Genomic DNA, 20,050 nt, shown 5'->3' with positions numbered 1-20,050 from the left:
AGTGATAAGTGAAAAAAATAATGGTAAGTAGCATAAAGGAGCTAAAGCAGCTAATATGACAGCAGGGATTATTGGGGGGGTTTACTTTAAGATGAGTGTCCAAGTGTTTCCAGAGTATAAGGGGGCAATGTTAACAGTACTAGGACAAAAGCACAGTCTAGGACTGGCCCAGTCGGCTGGGCCACATCCTCATTCCCCAGGAGAGTTAACATTTGAGCTCAGACCTGAACGGTAAGACATAGAACCAGCCTGAGGGCTAGTGCAGAGGCCAGGGCTAGATAGTAGTTTCTAGGCAAGGTCTAGAGGGGAATAAAAGCAGGGAAGGGTATTGCCACAGCAGCCTGTGCAACTCAACACGTGAGACCACCATGCTTGTGCTTTTTTTATGGCTCTTAATGTAGTGGAGAACCAAGAAACCAGTAGACAAGATAATTTCAGCTAATCCTGCTTTAGGGAATAAAATAGAGTGGTATGAAACAGTGATGGGACCCAGCATAGTGGCACATGCCTGTAATCTCAGCATTTGGGAGCCTGAGGCAGGAGGATCTTTGCAAATTCCAGACCAGCCTGGTCTACAAAGTGAGCTCTAGGCTAGCCTGAACTGCATAGCAAAAACCCTGTCTCAAAAAGACCAAAAAAAAAAAAAAAAAGAGGAGAGAAAAGAAAAGAAACGGTGATGGGTTAGGGGCATCGTTAGGTGTTTAATAGAGAAGATGATCAGGTGGTTGGTAACCTGTCAGGTTTGGAATAACCCAGCTAGTTTCTCAGAGTCAGCTTGGAGGGGAGTTTCTGGTTGGTGACAGTTTAGGCAGCTTCCCTTCTTATGGACTGTTGGGAAATAACAAGAAAGATGGGAATTGTGTGTGTGAGGGATCTCACCTGAGAGGATGTGTTAAGTAAGCAAAGATTGAGGCGCTTACCTTTTACATTTATCTGGTTTCTAAACTGATGAACTGATGATGTGAGAAGAAATAAGTTGGTAGTATTACAAAGCATGAGATTTGAGAAAAGATGCACATGAAAATCTCCTTGTCTTTTATGTAATTTCGTTCACATTTAAAGAATCACATTTGAACACTTTGAGATTTTTTGGTATTCAGTGATGTTTAATACCATATATATGCCTTAAATTCATGGGCCTTTTTACGTGAAAAACTTTCGAGTGTATTAGGTCATTTGTCCTTGAGATATAAGAAAGGTCAAGGATTGATGAAATACCAACTTTAGAAAAAGAGAATCCCCTGGAGTCAGAACTGAAGCTTCTTTCCATGTTATTCAGGGAACTCTTTGAATCCCTTTGGATCTGGAGTCTTAGGAGGCTGAGTCTGGAGAGCAAAGTATTTGTTATGTTTGTTGTTTTCTACCCAAGTGATCTGGGAAGCCCTAAAAATACTTACGCTTTGCTTTATTTTGCATTTTGCTAATTTAGAGTATTTGTAATTATAGGCTGGAAGTATGTAAAACTTTCAGGCTGAGAGGAATATTTGAAACCAGGCTACATTTTGAAATTGAGGTCTGATTGAACTACCTTTTTTGAGGAGTGCTATAGTTCCTATACCTTGCACAAAGAAGTTATTTGGTGATCTTTTGTTTTAAGGGAACTAAGGATAGGATTTAAATGTTAAGTATGCACCTCATGTAATGAAATTACTATTTACTGTCTATCCCTCTCTTTCTCCTTTGACTTTTTTTGGGGGGAGTTCACTGTGTAGTTCATTCAGGCTGGTCTTAAACTTGCAGCAATCCTCCTGCCTCAGCCTCACAAGTGCTGAGATTACGTGCCTGCACCACTACGCCCAGTTCGGTTTCTCCTTTGAGCGCAGTTACCTAGAAATAAAATGTTTAAAAGATGTATTGTCTTATAACATTTTCTGCTAGCTAGAAAGTGAATTGATGTCATCTACCTTGTTTTATTTAGTATAATATTTTAATACAGGTATTTCTGTATTTTTTTCTAGAACATTGATTATGATAATGAGAGAAAACAAGGTACATTTAGTTTGGATCTGAGAACTACCCTCAGTAATGCATAGGATCTAAAGCAGTAGTTTTGTTTATATACGTAGATCACTGCTTTTCTTGGCTTAGAGAAAAGGTGAACAACTTTTCCATATGACTTGTTCTGAATTACAGAAATTCAGAGCTAAGTGCCTACTAGTGTGTTGGTGTTTGCAGTTGTTTTACTTGAAATCATTGAGTGCCATGTGTGCAGTCTAATTTATAACATGCCTGCGTAGTGTTCTCAAAAATACTAAGCTGATTTTTAAGGTATGTTTAATGTGTTTGCAACAGTTGATATGAAAAAAACTGTACTTGAACATCTTAATTCTAAAAGGAAAGTAAAACTGTTTGACGTTTATACCCTGAAATATAATTGTATTAAGTGAACAAATTATTTTTTCCAGGCAGACTCCAGGTTAAAAGCGCTTAATGCAACATTCAGAGTGAAAAACCCAGACAAGTAAGGTTTTGTTTTAATAACAGTTACAATGTTGTTTTGAATGGTGCCTAGCAATTTATTTAATTTTTCATTTCTGAATGTATGCACTTTATTTGCTAAATATTTTAAGTAGAAATTCACATATAGTGAAATCCTTTTAAAGTCTAAAACTGATTTTGAAATTTGGTATCTTATTTGAGTTTAAGATTATAGATAACTGAAGTTTTAGAAAATTAAACAATTACTTTTTTTCTAGAAGGATTTATTATAAACATCAGAAAAATGAAAAATTTTTAATTTCATAATTTTCTTTGTATGACTTGTCAGATATGAAGAGCTTAACAAAATTATATAATGATCTACATTGTATATCAAGAAAACTTGTTAGAAAAATGCATATTAGCATAATAATTCCATGGATATATATGACAAATACTTGACTTCAGTAATGCCAATTTGTGTTTAAAGGGAGCCAGTGGATTGAGAAATGACTCCTTAGGATGAGTCCTTGATGTTACAGGTTTGGTTTTATTCATTCCCTAAATTTGGTGGATAGTTCAGGCTCTCCATTACCTGGCAGTTAGGTTCACCTCTGGGAGTTTCTCATTTAGAAATGTGCTTAGACAGATGAGGCTTTTCCATTTTCAGGGACCAAGTTTATGATGTGTGTTAGAATTTTTTTTTTTTTTTTTTGAGACAGGGTCTCGCTGTATAATTTGGGCTGTCCTTGAACTTGCTTATATAGCCCAAGCTGGCCTCAAATTCACGGTGATCCTCCTACCTCAGTCTCCTGAGTGCTGGGATTACAAGCGTGTGCCACTATGCGCAGCCCAGAATTTTTTCTAGTGAGTCTTTCAGCATTAATTTCTCCAGAGTGTAAATTCTTACAAAACAAAGGCTCTTCAAACATTTTGGTGACCTGTTATACTTGACCTTATAAGCCATAGCATATTAACCATATATTGCCTCTGATTTTGAATATAAAATATAAAAGAATATTTTTTAAGTGTGGCTAATGAAGTTGTGATAGTTACATTGAAGTTTGGGGGTTTTTTGTTGTTGTTGGGTTTTTTTTTTCTTCCTTTTTGAATAGTCTTATTTTAGAGCAATTTTAGGTTTTACAGCCACATTAAACAGAGAGCATGGGGCTCCTGCATACTCTAGCTACCCCGGCCCCACAGCTTTCCTGGCTGTCCACATCCCACCTCAGGGAGTGTGTTTGCTTCCATCAGTGAACCTGCCTGGACACAGCATTATTCCTTAATGCCCCTCTTTTCCATTAGGGTTCAGTTTGACTCTTGGACATTTGGGATGATGTGTGTCCACTGTTACGGTACCACACAGTGGTCCTAAAAATCCCCCATTCCATCTATGTGTCCCTCTCTTGCCCTGACCCGAGCAACCACTCGACTTCTGACTCTGTGGATTTACCTTCTTTACTGTCATATCACATAGCAGGCAGCCTTCATGCTGGCTTCATTCATTTAGCAGTGTGCGCTTAAGGCTCCACTGAGGTTTTTGTGTTACAATGATACGCATGATACATAAGAGGTTGTCTCTAGATTAGGAAATAAAATTATAAGTCACTTTCAAAAAGAGCTTTAGAAAATTTAAGTTTGTGACTTTGGTGGATGTGCATTCATTAGAGAATCATGTGAATGCTAATTTTTTATTGAGAGTTTAATATTAATCTTATTAGCATTTTTCATTGAATATTTTTAAGTAAAAGTTTTTGTCAATTGAATGTTTTTCCTTTTCTGATCTTAAAAGATTATCTGAATTGGTAAAGTCTAGTTAGTATCCATATTGTATGTGGATACTAAAATTTTAAGCATTGTGTGACCAGTGTTATCTAGGCGGTTTTGTCCTTGCAGTCTTGTGAAAGTGCCAAATAAGTATATTGTAGTAAAATTTTTCTGCCCTATGTTGTAGATAAGAGAATTGCCTACAGTGGTCACCTCCTCTCCCACCCCATACTGGAATTGAACCAGGGCTTTCACACTGAACTACATCCCAGCCCTCTGTATATTTTCAGTTTTGATTCCTTTTTTTTTTTTTTTTTGGTACTGGGAATTGAACTCATGACCTCAGGCTTGCCAGGCAAGCGCTTATGCCACTGAGCTATATCCCCAGCCCTATTTTCAGTTTTGAAAAAGGTTCTCACTAAGTTGCTGAGTTGCCCTCGCTGGGCTCAAACTTGTAATGCTCCTGTCTCAGCCTTCCAGAGTTCTCGGATTACAGGCATGCACCACCATGCCTAGCTATCATTGTTATAACAGACTCTTAAGATGTAGAATCTCTTTTTTTGATACAGCTGGCCCAATAGATTATAATTCATATTGTTATGAAAGTATTTATATCATAAGACTATTTATTCTATTCGTTCTTAAAACCAGAATGATTAGTTCAGAGAGATTACCAAAATGATTCTTTTCAGGCTTGCTAGGTACATTTTTATCTTTCCTCACATTGACTGCTGACTGCAGTGAGGAGGACGTAAAATCTTCTACTTATATGTGGTCTTAGGAAGAGCTCTGTAAACGCTTCTTGCATTGAGCACTTATTTTTCTTTAAAAAAAAAAAATCTCTTAGGGCCCATTTATGTCTATTTATTGAACTCCGTATATGTGTTATGGATAAACTAAATCCACTAACACAAAATAGACTGTAAACTAACAGATTATATAAGTAACATATTGTTTACATAGTTATTTTAAAATCTGCTGTTGTAGAAATAAATAATACTAACGTCTCATGTCCTATGCTACTTTGCCTAATAGAAGTTTCATTTACTGTGGCTTTAGTTGCCAGTTTTTCTTGACTTTAAAAAAAAAAAAAAAAAAAACTTAATGAGCAGTTATACTGTGTATAGTCAGTTTTCTTAGGCTATGTAGTCAGATAATTAAGATTGCTAAGGTTATTTCTTGAGTTTCCTATAGAATAGATCAATTTCTTATGCTGAGTTTGGAAGCAAGAAGTATGGACAGACAGGAAAAAATGCACACATTGTGTTTTCTTCAAGGGCAAGACACCATCTGAAGAACCTGCAGCCCGGTGGGGAGTTGGGAACAGGAATACAGAAATTTGGAAGTGGAGGGAGGTGGGGTGGATGGACACTTACTATTGCTCACAGTCACTGAGCTCTTCAGTGAGTTCCTTTTAGAGCTTTATTTTAGGTAGCAGTTGATTGTAAAAACTATAAAGAAATCAAAGAAAGTCTGTGTGGCTTGAAATGCTTTCAATATGGTAAGATGGAGAAAACTTAGGGCTGTCTGAAAGCACTATGAAATAAACAGCAGACTCCAGCCGGTGCGTGTGCCATTGAGCTTGGAGAGTGATGGGACTCATTCAGAAGAACCCTAATGGAGGTTGTTTCCAAGGTGGGTCTTGAGTAATGAACTCGATTTGACTAGGAGTGGCACTTATCCAGGCTTAGAAGGGGAGATGACTTTAAGCAAATAAAAGTAGAGTATGGAGAATAGAAGGAAACTTAGAGCCTATGGTAAAGGGACTGTTTTGAGGAGAATAAAATGGAAGGTTGGTTGAGGCTATGGGATATATTAGGTATAGACACCCTCAAACTTCATCTTATTAGAATTGCAGTTGCATGTTGGTTTTTACATGCTTCACAGTAAGGATTTTAGACAGTATTTTGGGAAGGGAGTTTCGTATCACTGTCTCCTAATCTGGACTCTTTGTTAACTGCCTGTTCTCCAGTACAAGTACGGTATTCTGACATTATTGTATGTGCTTTATGGTCTTTAATCTCTGTAAGAATACCTAATCATTTAGGATGGGAGGCATTCCTAGATTTTGAATTGGGCAAGGAACTTAGACTCGTTTCTGGAGAATTATTTCCTTCATTTATTAAATACTCATTATTATCTAAGGCTTGATGAGCTTTTCAATTTTCATCTTAGGTCTTCTGATTTTCCTATAACTGATTTTTCCAAAGATGCTTGTTTTTCATCCCTATCCTGACACTCTGGGTGTCTAGATCTTGTAGCCCTGACTTCCTGTGGCGTGGTTCACTGGGGTCACTGTTCTTCTCTGCCAGCTGTGCAGAAGGGAGTGTGCATTCTGTTAGCAGGCAGGGAAACGGGTATGCCGTGTGCATCCTTCACCAAAGATGTTAGGACCTTTCTCTGCAGCTCCAGTAAGCGCTGGTTTGTCTAATGTAAGTGTTCTGAATCTTAACTGTTGATATTGTTATAAGATTTTTCATAGCCTGGTGTGACAACTTAGAATTTTATAGTCCTATCATTTGGGGAGCTGGAAAGAAAGGAGATCTGATTAGGTCTAGAGAAGGTCAAGGAAAACTAATCTTGCAGAATTTCTAGCTTTGCTTAAAGAAGGCAGCTCACAGTTATGTGCGATATACTACTTTTAAAGTGGAATTCTGTCTAAATGTCTTTAAAAACGGTTTGACTAGGTAGTGTGTTCTTACAGTTAATCAGATATGTATGTAGACTGACAAGTATAGAACATTTAGAGAATGAAAAAATTTTACTCCAGTGTCTGTCCATTCCCACCCACTCCTCAGAGTTTTCACACCTCATTAGTTGTTAGGTTTATAGCCCTCTGGTATTTTATTCTACAAATACAAGCAATACTGAAGAGGACACCTTCTACCTTTTATCTTGGAGTGTAAAAAAAAAGGATGTCACACGTGGATTTGCACTCTACTTAATGATAGCCATGTTTGCCAGCCCTCTTATTTGTAGCTTATTTTTTTAGCTGTCGAACTGGCCTTGAGTAAGAGTGGTAGAGGTTAAGTGTTTTAGCTGACAGTGTGATTGCTGCCCTCAACTTTGCTGTCTGCCCCTTAGATGAACCACAGTTACTGCATGGTCGAGGTCTATGGAAAGTTATCTAAGCCACATGAAGGAGTTTGAACTTTGTCTCAGAATTATTGGCAGAAACAAACTTCCTTAAATACTTGCTTATGTAGGTCTGGACTTTAGGAAGATCATCCCAGCCAAGTGGACAGTAGGTCAGAGCAGGGTGGGCGGGGCCTGAGAGATAGTAGAGGGTTCCAGGTGAGAAGCGGTGGTGCTAATCCAAACTGAGGGCGTTGGCAGAGTCCAGAGCACTGAGTGGGCTTAGGCAATACTTAGATGGTAGATGACAGACGGGGGTTCACTAGAATAGGTGCAGTGAAACACGGGAAGAGAACACAGATGACAGTTTGGTTTTGCTCTTTAGAGGTCTAGGGAACATTGGAGACAGATTTGGGGACATAGAGAGAGATAGATTGATCTTTGGGTATGTAAGCAAGTATAAACGTCCCCAAATCAGTTGATTTTGTAGATCCGAGTTTAGGACAAATTTGCGCTGGAGGCTGAAATCTGTAATTCTGTAGCATGTTAATCATAACTGTGAAGTTTTGTAAATGACAAATCATATAAAGAATTACGTTGCCAGGCATGGTGGCACTCTAGAGGCTGAGCGGGAGGGTTGCCATGAGTTTGAGACTAGCCTGGGTTGCACAGGGAGACACTGTCTCTAAAAGAAAGAATATGTTGACTGAAAAATTGATTGGAAGGTAGCTGAGAACCTAGGATTCAGCTCTGAATAATGTCAGCATCTAAAGTGTAACCTGAATTACCATCTGAATTATGTGGTGGCCTTGTTATAAATTCAGAGCCTAAGTGTCAACAGGGCCTTTGTCCGGCTGTTGCGGTTATTCATACCCTTCTCCTGCTGAGGTCTGTCAGTCATATTTTAGCAGACATTTCAGGACTTCATCCCACACTAGAGTTGGAGATGGTAGAGATAGGTGAAGGAAGTGAGTACTACAAGAGAAGCTTCTGGAGTGATCAGAACATAAAAAGAAAACCATGAGAAAGAAACGTTGATGTCAAGGGAACAAATGTTTTAGGAAGATGATGTCAGCTGTTACATTGCCAGTAGGACTGAATAAGAAAGCACTAAAATCTGTCCTTGGATTTTAGCAAGGACATGAAAAGAGTTGGTGCCTTTGTCAGGAATATTCTTCACTATAATAGTACTGGGGACAAAGGCTAGATTCTGACAGGCCAAGAAGTGAATGGGAAGGGAAGTGGTTATTGCTTAGGAGGTAATGCATGGTGAAAGTGTCACTATATGAGGTGTGGTGTTGAGAGCTCATATCTGGCTGTGTAGTTAAGGCAGTTATGTGTATGTTTTAATCTTGAAGAAAACGGAGTTAATTGCTGTGTTCATCAGAGGGAGCTTGTAGAGATAAGCAGGAATACAGGATGTCGCTGGAGTAAAATCTAAAGTACAGGATAGGAAGAGATCTCAGATGAAAGGAAGAAGTACTGTATATTCAGAAAAGTTTTTACATTGATTGGCAGGAGGTAGAGGTGGGGGTCATTCCCATCTGGTGTCTTCTGTTTTACCTGGGAAGCTCAGGTTCGGAGGGCCACATGGTGTGTCAGAAATCAGTTCTTTATGGAGAGTGGCAGTTAATAGGTTAGAGAAACAGATTGCTGAGAAGTGTTAAGATCGTTGGAGACCACCATTTATGGTTGCACTGTAAGATTTTTTTAGCATCATAAATTTTCTCCTGATTTTTGTTTTCAAAGTAATTTTTCATACCAGTGAATTTTATTTCTATCTCAAGCCCACAATGTAAAATTACTAAGTATGGCATCTTTTCTTGGCTTTCAAAATATTAAAACAAAGTGTTTTTTAATTTTAGAGTGTTTTATATTTATATTGGTGTGTAAATGTTCAAGGCCAAAGCCAGGCGCCATGACGCACACCTGTAATCCCAGCACTCCAGAGGCTGAGGCAGGAGGATCACTGCAAGTTCGAGGCCAGCCTGGGCTACAAAGCAAGCTCAAGGCCAGCCTGAACTGCATAGTGAGACCTTGTCTCAGAAACAAAAAAGTTCAAGGCCAGCAAATGGTTAAATAGAATCAGTTTCATTCTCAGGAACTGCTATTTTGTGTTTTATTTTTGATTATTTTCATGAGAAAAATAATCTTATTTGTTTCCTGTTTCAGGAGATTTACTGAACTGAAGCACTATAGTGACGAGCTGCAGTCAGTCGTCTCCCATCTTCTTCGAGTCAGAGCTGTAAGTGGTCGAAACTTTCCGTGCACATTTGTAGGGAAAGTGCTTGTCACTTAATAACCACATCTTTTAAGTGACGGTGGCGTTTATAACAGATGACAGATTTTTACGTTCACATTTGGTGTGCCCATTGTCCAAGCTGCACTAAAAGGAAATGTGAAAAGTTTTCTGTCAGAAACACCTGGAAAGATTTAGGCCCTTGTTTTCTCTGTGGCTTGTAAGAAGATGGTTGTTTAGACATCTTGTCAGAGGCCTGCCATTTGAGTTTTGGAGTGTAAATAAGTGTGGATTCTAGATCTACATGTAGTTATATGCTACTCTTTCCAGTTTTCTTGAAAGTCTGGGAATAGTTTATGGATGTGTTGTATCTGGGTTCTTAAATATACTTGAGATAAGAGTCTGCCGAAAGCAGCTAGAAGTTAAGGAATAATCATTGTACTTAGCTGTGAGTTTGGCTGTAATAGACAAAACACTTTTCATTAAATTAAAGTATCTAGAAATGTTGTGTCATCTACTCCAGTCCTTTCAGGCAATCCACAGGGAACTTGTCTGTGCTGGAGGCATTGAAAGAGGCTGGGTTACCAAGTGTAGGATCACATTTCGTGCTGACTAGAGTCCTCTTGAAATGGCATCTCCTGTATACAAGAGTCCCCTAATAGCCAGTGGGGAGTAGGAGCAGCTTTAGATGCGACCAGCTGACCGTGTAATTATTCCTGAAGCCTGGTATTGGGAAATGGAGGTGTATCCCATATTGTCTGTTGAAATGGAAGTTTATCCTTTTGTTCCCTATACCTTTCATATGTTTGAAGATTTTCCTAACAGTATAGAAAAACAGACAAGAAAATCCTTCTGAAGGTCTTCATGTTGGCCCATCTTCTGTTAAATTGTTCAATACCTTTAGGCCCTATACTCGCCCACTTTCTGTTGTGATAACAAATTATCTTTGTGTCTGTAAACTAAAGAGGTTTATTCAGCTCCATTTGGGAGGTTCAGCTCCTGCTGAGGGCCCCCCTGCTGTGTCACAATGACAGATGGCTTCCTATTGGAAGCACACGTGAGAAATAGGGACCACAGGGCAAGCCAGGAAGCTGGAGACTAAAGGCCCTGTTCATGACAACCCCTCTTGCAGGAACTTACTGGGCTTCTTTGAGAGTCTTATTAACACTTTCTGAAGCCCCGCCTCCAGTGACCTAAGCATTTCCTGTGAGCCTGCCTCCTAAAGGTACCAGCAGTCTGAGGACCAAGCTTGTAATGTAGGAACTCTTAGGGAACAGACTACATCCAAACCCTGGTAGTCTCCTTCAATAAATTAGAATATTCTTCCTAGAAATATAAAAGGTACCGGTGAGAATTACTAGACTAGAGTCAAGAACTAGGTGTAGGAAAGGATGGATTAATGAGAGAAAATTTCTATACCTTTGGTTGCCTTCAAATTATCTAGACAAATTAGACAGCAGTTCTTGTGGGAGGTGGGGCTGAGGACAGAGACGCCATGCCTCCCCTAAGAACACTGCAAGAACAGTTCACACTGCTTTGTCTTGTGTGCCACACACCTGGAGAAGCTGTTTAGCTAGGCTGATTATGAAAGCTCTATGCCCCTGAAAGGCTTTCAGCCACAGGAAAGGGTGGCAAGGTCACAGGTTTGGAGTCAAGAAGGCGGACCATTAAGCAGTCACAATCCTAGCCCAAGATGTTAAGAGCAGCTTAGTCTTTCATGCTAGGAAGGAAGGACAGATGTATCAAGACCTGAGAAATAGAGGGTTGAGCTGGAGAAACTGTGTAAACACTGGGAAGACTCCACGAAGCAGAGTTGACTAAGTTAAGTGATACCTGAAGAATGGCGAAGCTGGTGTGGTGGTGCAGGCATGTAATCCCAAGACTCGGAGGCTAAGGCACGAGGTCACAAACTGGCAACTTAGTGACTTAGTGAGACCCTGTGTCAAAATTTAAAAAAAAAAAGGGGAGGCGGACTCAAAGTGTAGCTCAGTGCAAAGGTTCCAGTCTGCTGCTAGTATGCCCCCCGACAAAAAAAGTGCATTCAGCTCTTTTGTAAACCATTTTGGCAGAAAGTATCAGGAGTCTTAAATCACATAATCTTTGACTCCCTAGGGGAATCAAGGGTAGGAAAGATGTATGTGTCCAGATTTTTAAAATAACATCATGTAATGGCATGCCACAGAAGTTTGTCTACTACTGTGATAAGGATAGAGAAGACAGTCTTAGTTCGGGAAGGATAATAGGATGAGGCTGTCAGATTGCTTCTCTTGTTACAGAATTTGTTAGGTGTCAGTTCTCTGGTGATCACTTTTCCAAAAGAAAACCTTCACAACAGAACCAGCCTGCATAGCAGTCCGGACTGCATCATTGGGTGTAGCCCCTTTCCCTGGTACTAGTATGGGTATTCTCAGTTGCCAGCAACCACTGAGTTCATCTGTTAATTTGTTTTTGTTTTTGAGATGGGTGTCGCTAGGTAGTCCAGGCTGGCCTTGAACTCACTATGTAGCGTAGGCTGGCCTCGAATTCACAGTGATCCTCCTGCCTTTGCATCCCGAGTGCTGTGATTACAGGCTGAATTAATCTGGTTTTAATCATTCTTTTTTTTTACTTTTTGGTATAGACCAATTAGTGCTCTAAAATGAAGTTTTCCATCATATGCTGTTTGGAATGCTGGTTCTCTACTGCAAATTATTTCTGTTGAATGGTATTAAAAGTCTAAAAATCCTGCAAGAAAAAATTGTTAAGCTTTACTATCACAGTGTTTCCTAACCTTGATTCATAGTTAAACCACTTTAGCAAAGCATTTTTGTTAAGAATTCCAGGAGGATTGCAAGTTTGAGCCTATCCTGGGCAGTTTGGCAACTTAGTGAGACCCTGTCTCAAAAAAATAAAGAGGGTACACTATTTTATTACTGAAAAGTAGGAACATCAAAATATTCACTAAGATTTTCCAACAAAGATAGCCTGTGCATTTTATATACAGTTCCCGGGAATTTTAGCGCTGTTTCCAGTGGTACTTGAAAGATAACATTAATTTGCTGGATAAAAATATTTTTTGGCGGGGGAGACAGGCTCTCGCTATGTAGCCCAAGCTGGCCTTAAATTTACTGTGTAGCTTAAAGAGGCCTCAAACTCTTGCCTCAGCCTCCCGAGTGCTGAGATTACAGGTGTGCACTACCATCCCCAGCAAAAATATTACCATTCTTGCTGTAGGAAAATAAGGGCAGTAATTAAAAACTATGCATTAAAGATTGATGAAAGTATAAGATAAGATAAATATTGTAGGATGTGCCAGTTTTGTCTGTGTATGGTGAGTTTTTAGAGAATAGTTTTTTATTTTTGTATTTTCCAAGTTTATTGTACTAAGCATTTGGAAGGTTTTGTTCTTTTTGAATGAGGGTGAAATTACTTTTTAAAGTAATCTATCTATAGCTTTGACCTGATAGCAACTTCTGTTAAATATTTCAGAGAGTAGCAGATCGACTCTACGGAGTGTATAAAGTACATGGAAATTATGGGCGAGTGTTCAGGTAAGTGTTACACAGATTTTTAAAATAAATAATTAAATTAATTACCTTTTTTGCTTTGAAACAATATTTATGAGAGCCAGGCATGGTGCCTGAACTGCACATTGAGGGGCTGTCTCAGTCAGTCAGTCAGTCAGTCCATCAGTATTTATAAAACTCATAAAAATTCATGAGCCTGGAGGGTAGAACATTACTTTTTAAGTGATGTCCCATAATAATGGTTTTCAAGCTTTCAAATATCTGCTTTTCATTTTAAAGCCTTTCTTTAATCAAAAAGCAGCGAGGAAATTGCACATATTGAGCAGGTTAAAGTGAAACTGCTCTGATTTGAAGCAGGGGAGGGTACTTTTACTGAAATGGCAGAATGCCTAAGAAAATTCATAGCAAATTACTGCTATCTTAAAGAACTAGTGATTTTCTCTTTCTTTTCTTTCCTAAAATGAGTTTTTCAGTCTTGGAGTTGTTGTTGCTGCTGTTGTCGTTGTTGTTGCTTTCTGTAGTTGAACCCAGTGTGTGCTGTGGTAGGTAAGTGTTCTGCCCCTGAGCTATGACCTCAGCCCATTTTCATTTTTATTTTGAGACAGAGTTTCACTGACTTACTCAGGTTGACCTCCAAACTTGTGATCCTGATCTTCCTGCCTCAGCTCCCAAGCAGCAGAGATTACAGGGGTGGAATGATTTTATTGGTAATTAGAATATTTGTGTAGCCGGTACAGCCCAGTGGTAGAGAATTGCCCCGCATTTATAAGGCCTTGGTTTTGATCCCCATGATAGGGAAAACAAATACTTCTGCATATAACTTACACTTTTTCTGGCCCCTCCCCTCAATACTAAGGATGAAACTCAGGCCCATGCAGTGAGCTCTGTCCCTGGCCTCACTTGTGTATTTAGCAGGGTCTTGCCGTGTAGCCCAGGCTAGCCTCGAACTTTCAGCCTTCCTACCTCAGCCTCTCCAGTGCTGGGATTTCAGTTGTGGACACCACACCAAACCAATATTTTGGTTATTTTTGAACAGTTTTCTTCTTTGATTGTTCTTGGATGTTATTCCTTGTGACATTTTAGAAGTTATCCAGATTTTCATAAGAAATAATATCTTTGAATGTTCCAGCACATGTCCTAAGACTGAATTAATTTAAAAATATAGGGCTGGGGTAGAGCCCAGGTGCACAGTACCTGCCTGGCAAGCGTGAGGTCCTAAGTTCGATTCTCAGTACAAAAAAAAAAAGTTTAAAAATACAGCTCATGCTACATTTGTATATAGATTCAAATGGAATAAAATTCAGGAAGAACAAAAGTTTACACAGAGAAATCTCCTCCCCTCTGTCTGCTAACCTCTTAGGGCCCCTCTGAGGCAAATGATGCCAGTTTCAATCTTGTATGCCCTGCTAGTAAAAGGTAGCACTAGACATGTGTATGTTATTACACAGATGCTCTCTTGCAGGGCCTTGCACATGCTGGCCAAGTGCTCTGTCAGTTTAGCCCAGCCCCACGGTGAGAGGGGGCCTAGGAATGAGAGGGAGGGATGAACATAGGAGAGACAGCAAGTTACTGGTTAGTCCCTTAAGAAAGTCCTGAGGAGGAGGAGGGGCAGATGAGCACGTGATGGTTGTTGCAGGGGAGCAGAGCCTGCATGAGAGAGGGCACAGGATTGAGAGGATGGAAAACAGGAAGGGGGAAGGCAAGGGAGGAAGGGAGGCACAGGGAGGAAGCCACAGAAGCGGCACTGCCTGTGTCTTGTGAAGGAGGCTGCCCTGGTGAGAACCCTTGGTAACCAGTGCCTGGGGCAGCGGTGGGAATGTGTGTCACAGCCGCACCCCACAGCTCCTGCACCTTCTTTGCCAGCTCTGCTAGGATTGCCTGGAAGCAGCTGAGGCTAAAGCACAATCTCCCTGGATTCTGTCAAATCTTGCAAGGCTGGGGAGGCAGCTCAGTGGCACAGCATCTGCCTGGCAAGTGCGAGGTCCTGAGTTCAGTTCTCGGTACCAAAAACAAAACAAAAACCTGGCCAAATCATGCAAAATTTACATTTCATTCTACCGAGAATCCACAACTCTTTCAGTATGTACAAGAGATGGTTTTCTTGTTAAATTCATTCTTCAAGCTAGGCATGATGGCACACACCTATAATCTCCATATTAGGAGGCTGAGGCAGGAGGATTGCAAGTGTGAGTCCAGCCTGGGTCACGTACTGAGTTCAAGGCCAGTCTGAACTGCATGGCAAGATTCTGTCTGAAATGAATGAATGAAGACTTCAGAGAGACCCTGTGGTTAGCCAGTGTATCCAAATGCATGAAGTTATTTGCTGTGACTCAGACATGCTGGGTCGCATGCACGTGTGTAACACCTGATGCGCGGGGGTATCTGTCCCACTGTGTGCCAGCAGGCACAGGAGGCAATGGCCTGCACTGTGCCCTTCCCTCCAGTGTCCTCTTGTCCCTGCATTGGGGGTTACAGGTTTATTTTTCTACTGTACTGGGATAAACGTGTGTGTATTTTATGTGTGTGTATATATATCCATAAAAAGGATTTTCCATGAGAAACATGTCACAGCGACAACAGAATGCTTTGTACTTCTGTTAGGCTTTCTCATATAACATGCAAATTATTAAAACTTACAGTGCATATAATGTTTATGTATAACTATCTTTTTCTGTTAGCTGTTAGAACAGTATTGTATAATCCGGTGTGTTTATCAGAATTGTCAGGGAGTATTTAAAATTGTAAAGAATGACCAAAATATATGGTGAACATTAAAATTATTAACAGTAAGACACATTGCTGTTAATTCCCCTCAAAATGGCTTTGAACATACTCACCCTTTTTTTTTCCTGGCCTTGAACTCACTATGTAGCCCAAGCTGGCCTCAAACTCATGGTAATCCTCCTGCCTCAGCCTCCCAAGTGCTGGGATTGTAGGTGTGCACTCCACCATATCTGGCTATCCCATCATTTTTTCAGAAGCAGTTCTGGAAGTCCTTTTTTGTTGTTACAATATATGATCAAAAATATAGTGAATGCCACTGCCAAGTGCCATCTAGTAGAAAGGCAGGCTCATCAAAACATTAGTGTGGCCGGGTGTGGTGGTGCACGCCTGTAATCCCAGCACTCTGGAGGCTGAGGCAGGAGGATGGTTGCAAGTTTGAGGCCAGCCTGGGCTACAAAGTGAGCTCAAGGCCAGCCTGAACTGCATAGCAAGACCCTGTCTCAAAAAGACAAAAACTAAAAAAACAAAAACATTAGTGTGTCCTCATCCCCCTACTCACTGGACCTGGCACCAAGCGACTTCTGACTCTTCCCCAGGGTTGAAATGGCCGTGAGGGATGGGCATTTCGAATCAGTTCAGGACACTGAGGCACCCCGGATATTGCAACTAGAGACATTCATGAAAGAGGACTTCTGGAACTTCCTCAGAAAATGGCTAGAACAATGAAATAAATGTGTTCAAATCTAGGAAAATTATTTTGACAGGGATTAATGGCAATGTGTCTTTTACTATAATTTTATAAAATTTAAATATTCACTGTATTTTTATCATAGCTCATACATGGCCTAGAGATTATATTAGGTAGATCAAGATTACATTAAGTAGATTAAGTAGATCAAAATATTAACCACATCACTATTTTTAACCTATAAGTAGAAGCCATTTTACATACAGTGAGTCTCCAACTCACTGTTGGAGGTTCGTCATGTTTGTTCATAATGTGACAGACTGAGTCTTCCTCAGTCCGCCTGTGAGTCTTACACAGTGCACCTGTGAGTCTCAGACAGGACACCCATGAAGATTCACAGTTTGAACGTTGGGGACTTACCGTACTTGTATTTAGCAGCAGGTATCAATTTTTAAAGTCTTCACTTACGGTTAGTTGTTAAACTTACGAGGAAAACAGAATATTTGAGTCACAAGAAATCTAAATATGAATTCTGTACAGTATTTTTAAAAGCTAGCTGGAAAAGAATCTTGTAAAAAGATGAGCTAAGCGTGGTGCTGCACACCTGTAATCCCAGCTACTCAGGAGGCTAATCCCAGACGATTCCAAGTTCAAGCCCGCACAACTTTAGGAGACCCCCATCTCAAAATGAGCTAAGACGGGCTCAGGGGGGAGCTTAGCTGTTAGAGTATTTGCTAAGCAAGTACAAGGCCTCGGGCTCCATCTCCAGTAGGAGAAAAGTACAGAAAGTTCCATTTAGTGATGCTTCTGGTTTTATCTTTTTTTCCCTAGTGAGTGGAGTGCCATAGAAAAAGAAATGGGTGACGGGCTGCAGAGTGCCGGACATCATATGGACGTGTGAGTACCGGGAAGACACAATATAATATGGGGGGGAGCAAAGCGTGGCAGGGAGTGTCTGTCTCTTTTGTGTGCTCATGGGTTTTCTCTAATTTCCTGGCATTTATATTGTGCTCTGTGTATACAGATCTGACTTAAATTCATCTCAGGAATGGAAGGTTAGTTTAACATTTGAAAACGAGTCTAATTCATCATTTCAATAGATGTAAAAATTACTTGACAAATTTCAGCACCCAGTGACAGTGAAAATTCTCATCACGCTAGAAATAAAGGGAATTTCTTCACCCTGAAATTTATAGCTAATATAATTAGCCAAGGCACAGAGGTGTGTGGCTATAGTCCTAGCCCAGTGATGGTGAACCTTTTAGAGATGCATGCCAAGGGGCTGGGGATTTAGCTCAGCAGCAAAAGCGCCTGCCTGGCAAGCACAAGGTCGTGAGTTCGGTTCCCGGTACCGGAGAAAAACCAAAAAAAAAAAATGCATGCCAAAATTTCAACCTAAAACCCACTTATTTATTGCAAAGTGCCAACACTGCAATTAAACCTGAATATTGAGGTTTTGGTTTGGGAAAGAACAGCGCATACATTAACATCTTTTGTCCTAAAAGAAAAATAACACCTATGCCATAGGTGCGCTGCATCTGTTAGCCTCTCTGAAGGCTGAAGTGGGAAGATGTGAACCTGTGAGTTCAAAACCAGACCGAGCAACATAGGAAGACCCTGTCTTGAAAGGAAGGAATGGAGAAAAGAAGTGGGTGGTGGGGAGGAAAGAAGGATGGATAGATGGATGGATGGAAAGAAGGAAGGAAGGAAGGAAGGAAGAGAAAGAAAGCAAGAAAGAAAAGAAAAAGGAAGGAAGGAAGGAGAGAAGGAACTTACTAGTGACATGCTGTACTGTAGGTCAAGAACAAAGCAAGCTTGTTTGGTCTCACCACTTTTAGTAAATATTGTACTGCAAGTCCAGTGAAGTGAGGTAAGAAAACTAAATACAAAGCATACATACTAAAAAGGAAGAAGTAAAGTCATTTTTATTTGCAGCCAACAAAACTACAAAAAAATCATAATAAATTAACCAAAAATCTTACAGAACTAACAATTGAATTTAACATGAATTCAGGATATCAGACCAGTATATAATTGTTTTTACATACTAAAATCAACAATTAGGAGATAAAAATTTGAAAATGAAACTGTTTTCAATAGCATGAAAATATAATGGGAGTTAATTTAATAAACGATGTTGGAAGACCTCTGCCCTGAAAACTATATAAAAAACATTGCTGAGAAAACAAAAGAGGTAACCATGTTCATAGATTAGAATACCCAATTTTACGATTTTCATTCTTCCCCACTTGAAGTCCGTTAAATTCTAGTAGCTTTTATAGAAATTAATGAGCTGATTCTAAAATTTATACGGAAATTCAGAGGACGTAGAACAGCTGAAACAATTTGGATGAAGAATGAGGCTGGAATTTATTACCTGCTTTCAAGATTGGCTATAAAGTTATATTATAGCAATAAAGATAATAAGGTGTTAGAGTAAAAATAAACAACTCAGTGGTTCAGAAATAAACCCATGCTTCTGTAGTCCCTGTCACAAGTAGCGCTGGAAGCACTGTGTGTCTGTGTGGTGGGGGGACTTGGAGCTGTAGCTCACACTTTACACAAAAGTACTGTAATTCAATTCAGATCACATACATGAGTATAAAAGCTGAGTGTATAGCTTTTAATAGAGGACACAGGAGAACATTGTTGTAATCTTGGAGTAAGCAAAGATTTCTTCAAAAGGACATAAACGGAAGATACAGGTAAATTGATCCTCATCAAAATTTAAGATTAATGGTTACCTAAAGATGTGGCATTGGGCCGGAAGAATGGAGAGGTAATATTAAATGGGGAGTAAAGCTTCAATTGGAGAAGATCAGAGAGTCTTCTGGAGATTGTTAGTAGTGGTGGTTGCATAGCATTGTGAATGTGCTTAATGCCACTGAACTGCACACTTAAAAATCACAAAGACAGCTGGGCGTGGTGGCACAGGCCTATAATCCCAGCACTCAGGAGGCTGAGGCAGGAGGGCCTCCATGAGTTCAAGGCCAGCCTGGGCTACATGGCAAGACCCTGTCTCAAAAAAAAACAAAAATCACAAAGATAAATTTTATCTGTTAGAAAGATAAATATTGGATTGTGTGTGTTTTTCTACTCCCCGCAAAAAAAAGAAATGTGAAAGTGAAGAGGCAAACCAATACTGGCAGCAAACATTTCTCATCATAATATATAAAGAGTTCCTACAGCTCATTAGAAACAAAGTAGATTTTAAATAGCCTCTCCACAAGTAAAACTAGTATGTCAGGTGAGAGATAGGTTAGTTTGAATTAATTATGTAAGGGTGTGTACATATATCATAACACTACACTATACACTGCCACTGTACGCCAACTTTGTAATTTATACCTGAAAGCTCTGGGGAGGAGAGAAAACATGCTTTATGTAAACACTTTTTTTAGGCCATACTCAAGTTCACTGGCTGTTTTTTTATTCAGTTTCTTTAAGCATGAATCCTCTTGCTCTCTGCTGATTTTGCATTTCGGTATTTGCAAGAACTTAGAGTCATCTTTATAGTTGATGTATTAAAATGTGAATAAAATCATTCTCATTACTGATGTCTAAAGATCTTCACCTTTGGTGCTTCTCTGCCTGCCGCTGTGGCAGTCTGTCCCTACACGGTGCCTCCTGTCT

At 39.8% G+C, this 20,050-nt stretch overlaps 1 protein-coding gene across 1 annotated transcript in view; it reads left to right on the top strand.

The window, feature by feature from the left end:
- The window catches only part of Snx4 (sorting nexin 4), a 59,465-nt gene that overhangs the window by 26,560 nt on the left and 12,855 nt on the right, over window positions 1-20,050 (top strand). Inside the window, exons 6-9 of the mRNA XM_005386551.2 lie at window positions 2,406-2,461; window positions 9,433-9,505; window positions 12,968-13,029; window positions 17,249-17,314. Of these exons, the coding sequence (XP_005386608.1) occupies window positions 2,406-2,461; window positions 9,433-9,505; window positions 12,968-13,029; window positions 17,249-17,314 (257 nt within the window). The remainder of the gene's footprint in view (window positions 1-2,405; window positions 2,462-9,432; window positions 9,506-12,967; window positions 13,030-17,248; window positions 17,315-20,050) is intronic.

Source organism: Chinchilla lanigera, unplaced genomic scaffold (assembly GCF_000276665.1).
Source record: "Chinchilla lanigera isolate Chin_1 unplaced genomic scaffold, ChiLan1.0 scaffold00026, whole genome shotgun sequence".
In the NCBI taxonomy this organism is placed as follows: Eukaryota; Metazoa; Chordata; class Mammalia; order Rodentia; family Chinchillidae; genus Chinchilla; species Chinchilla lanigera.
Note: the sequence above shows the minus strand (reverse complement) of the source record. Positions and strands in the feature narration are given on the sequence as shown.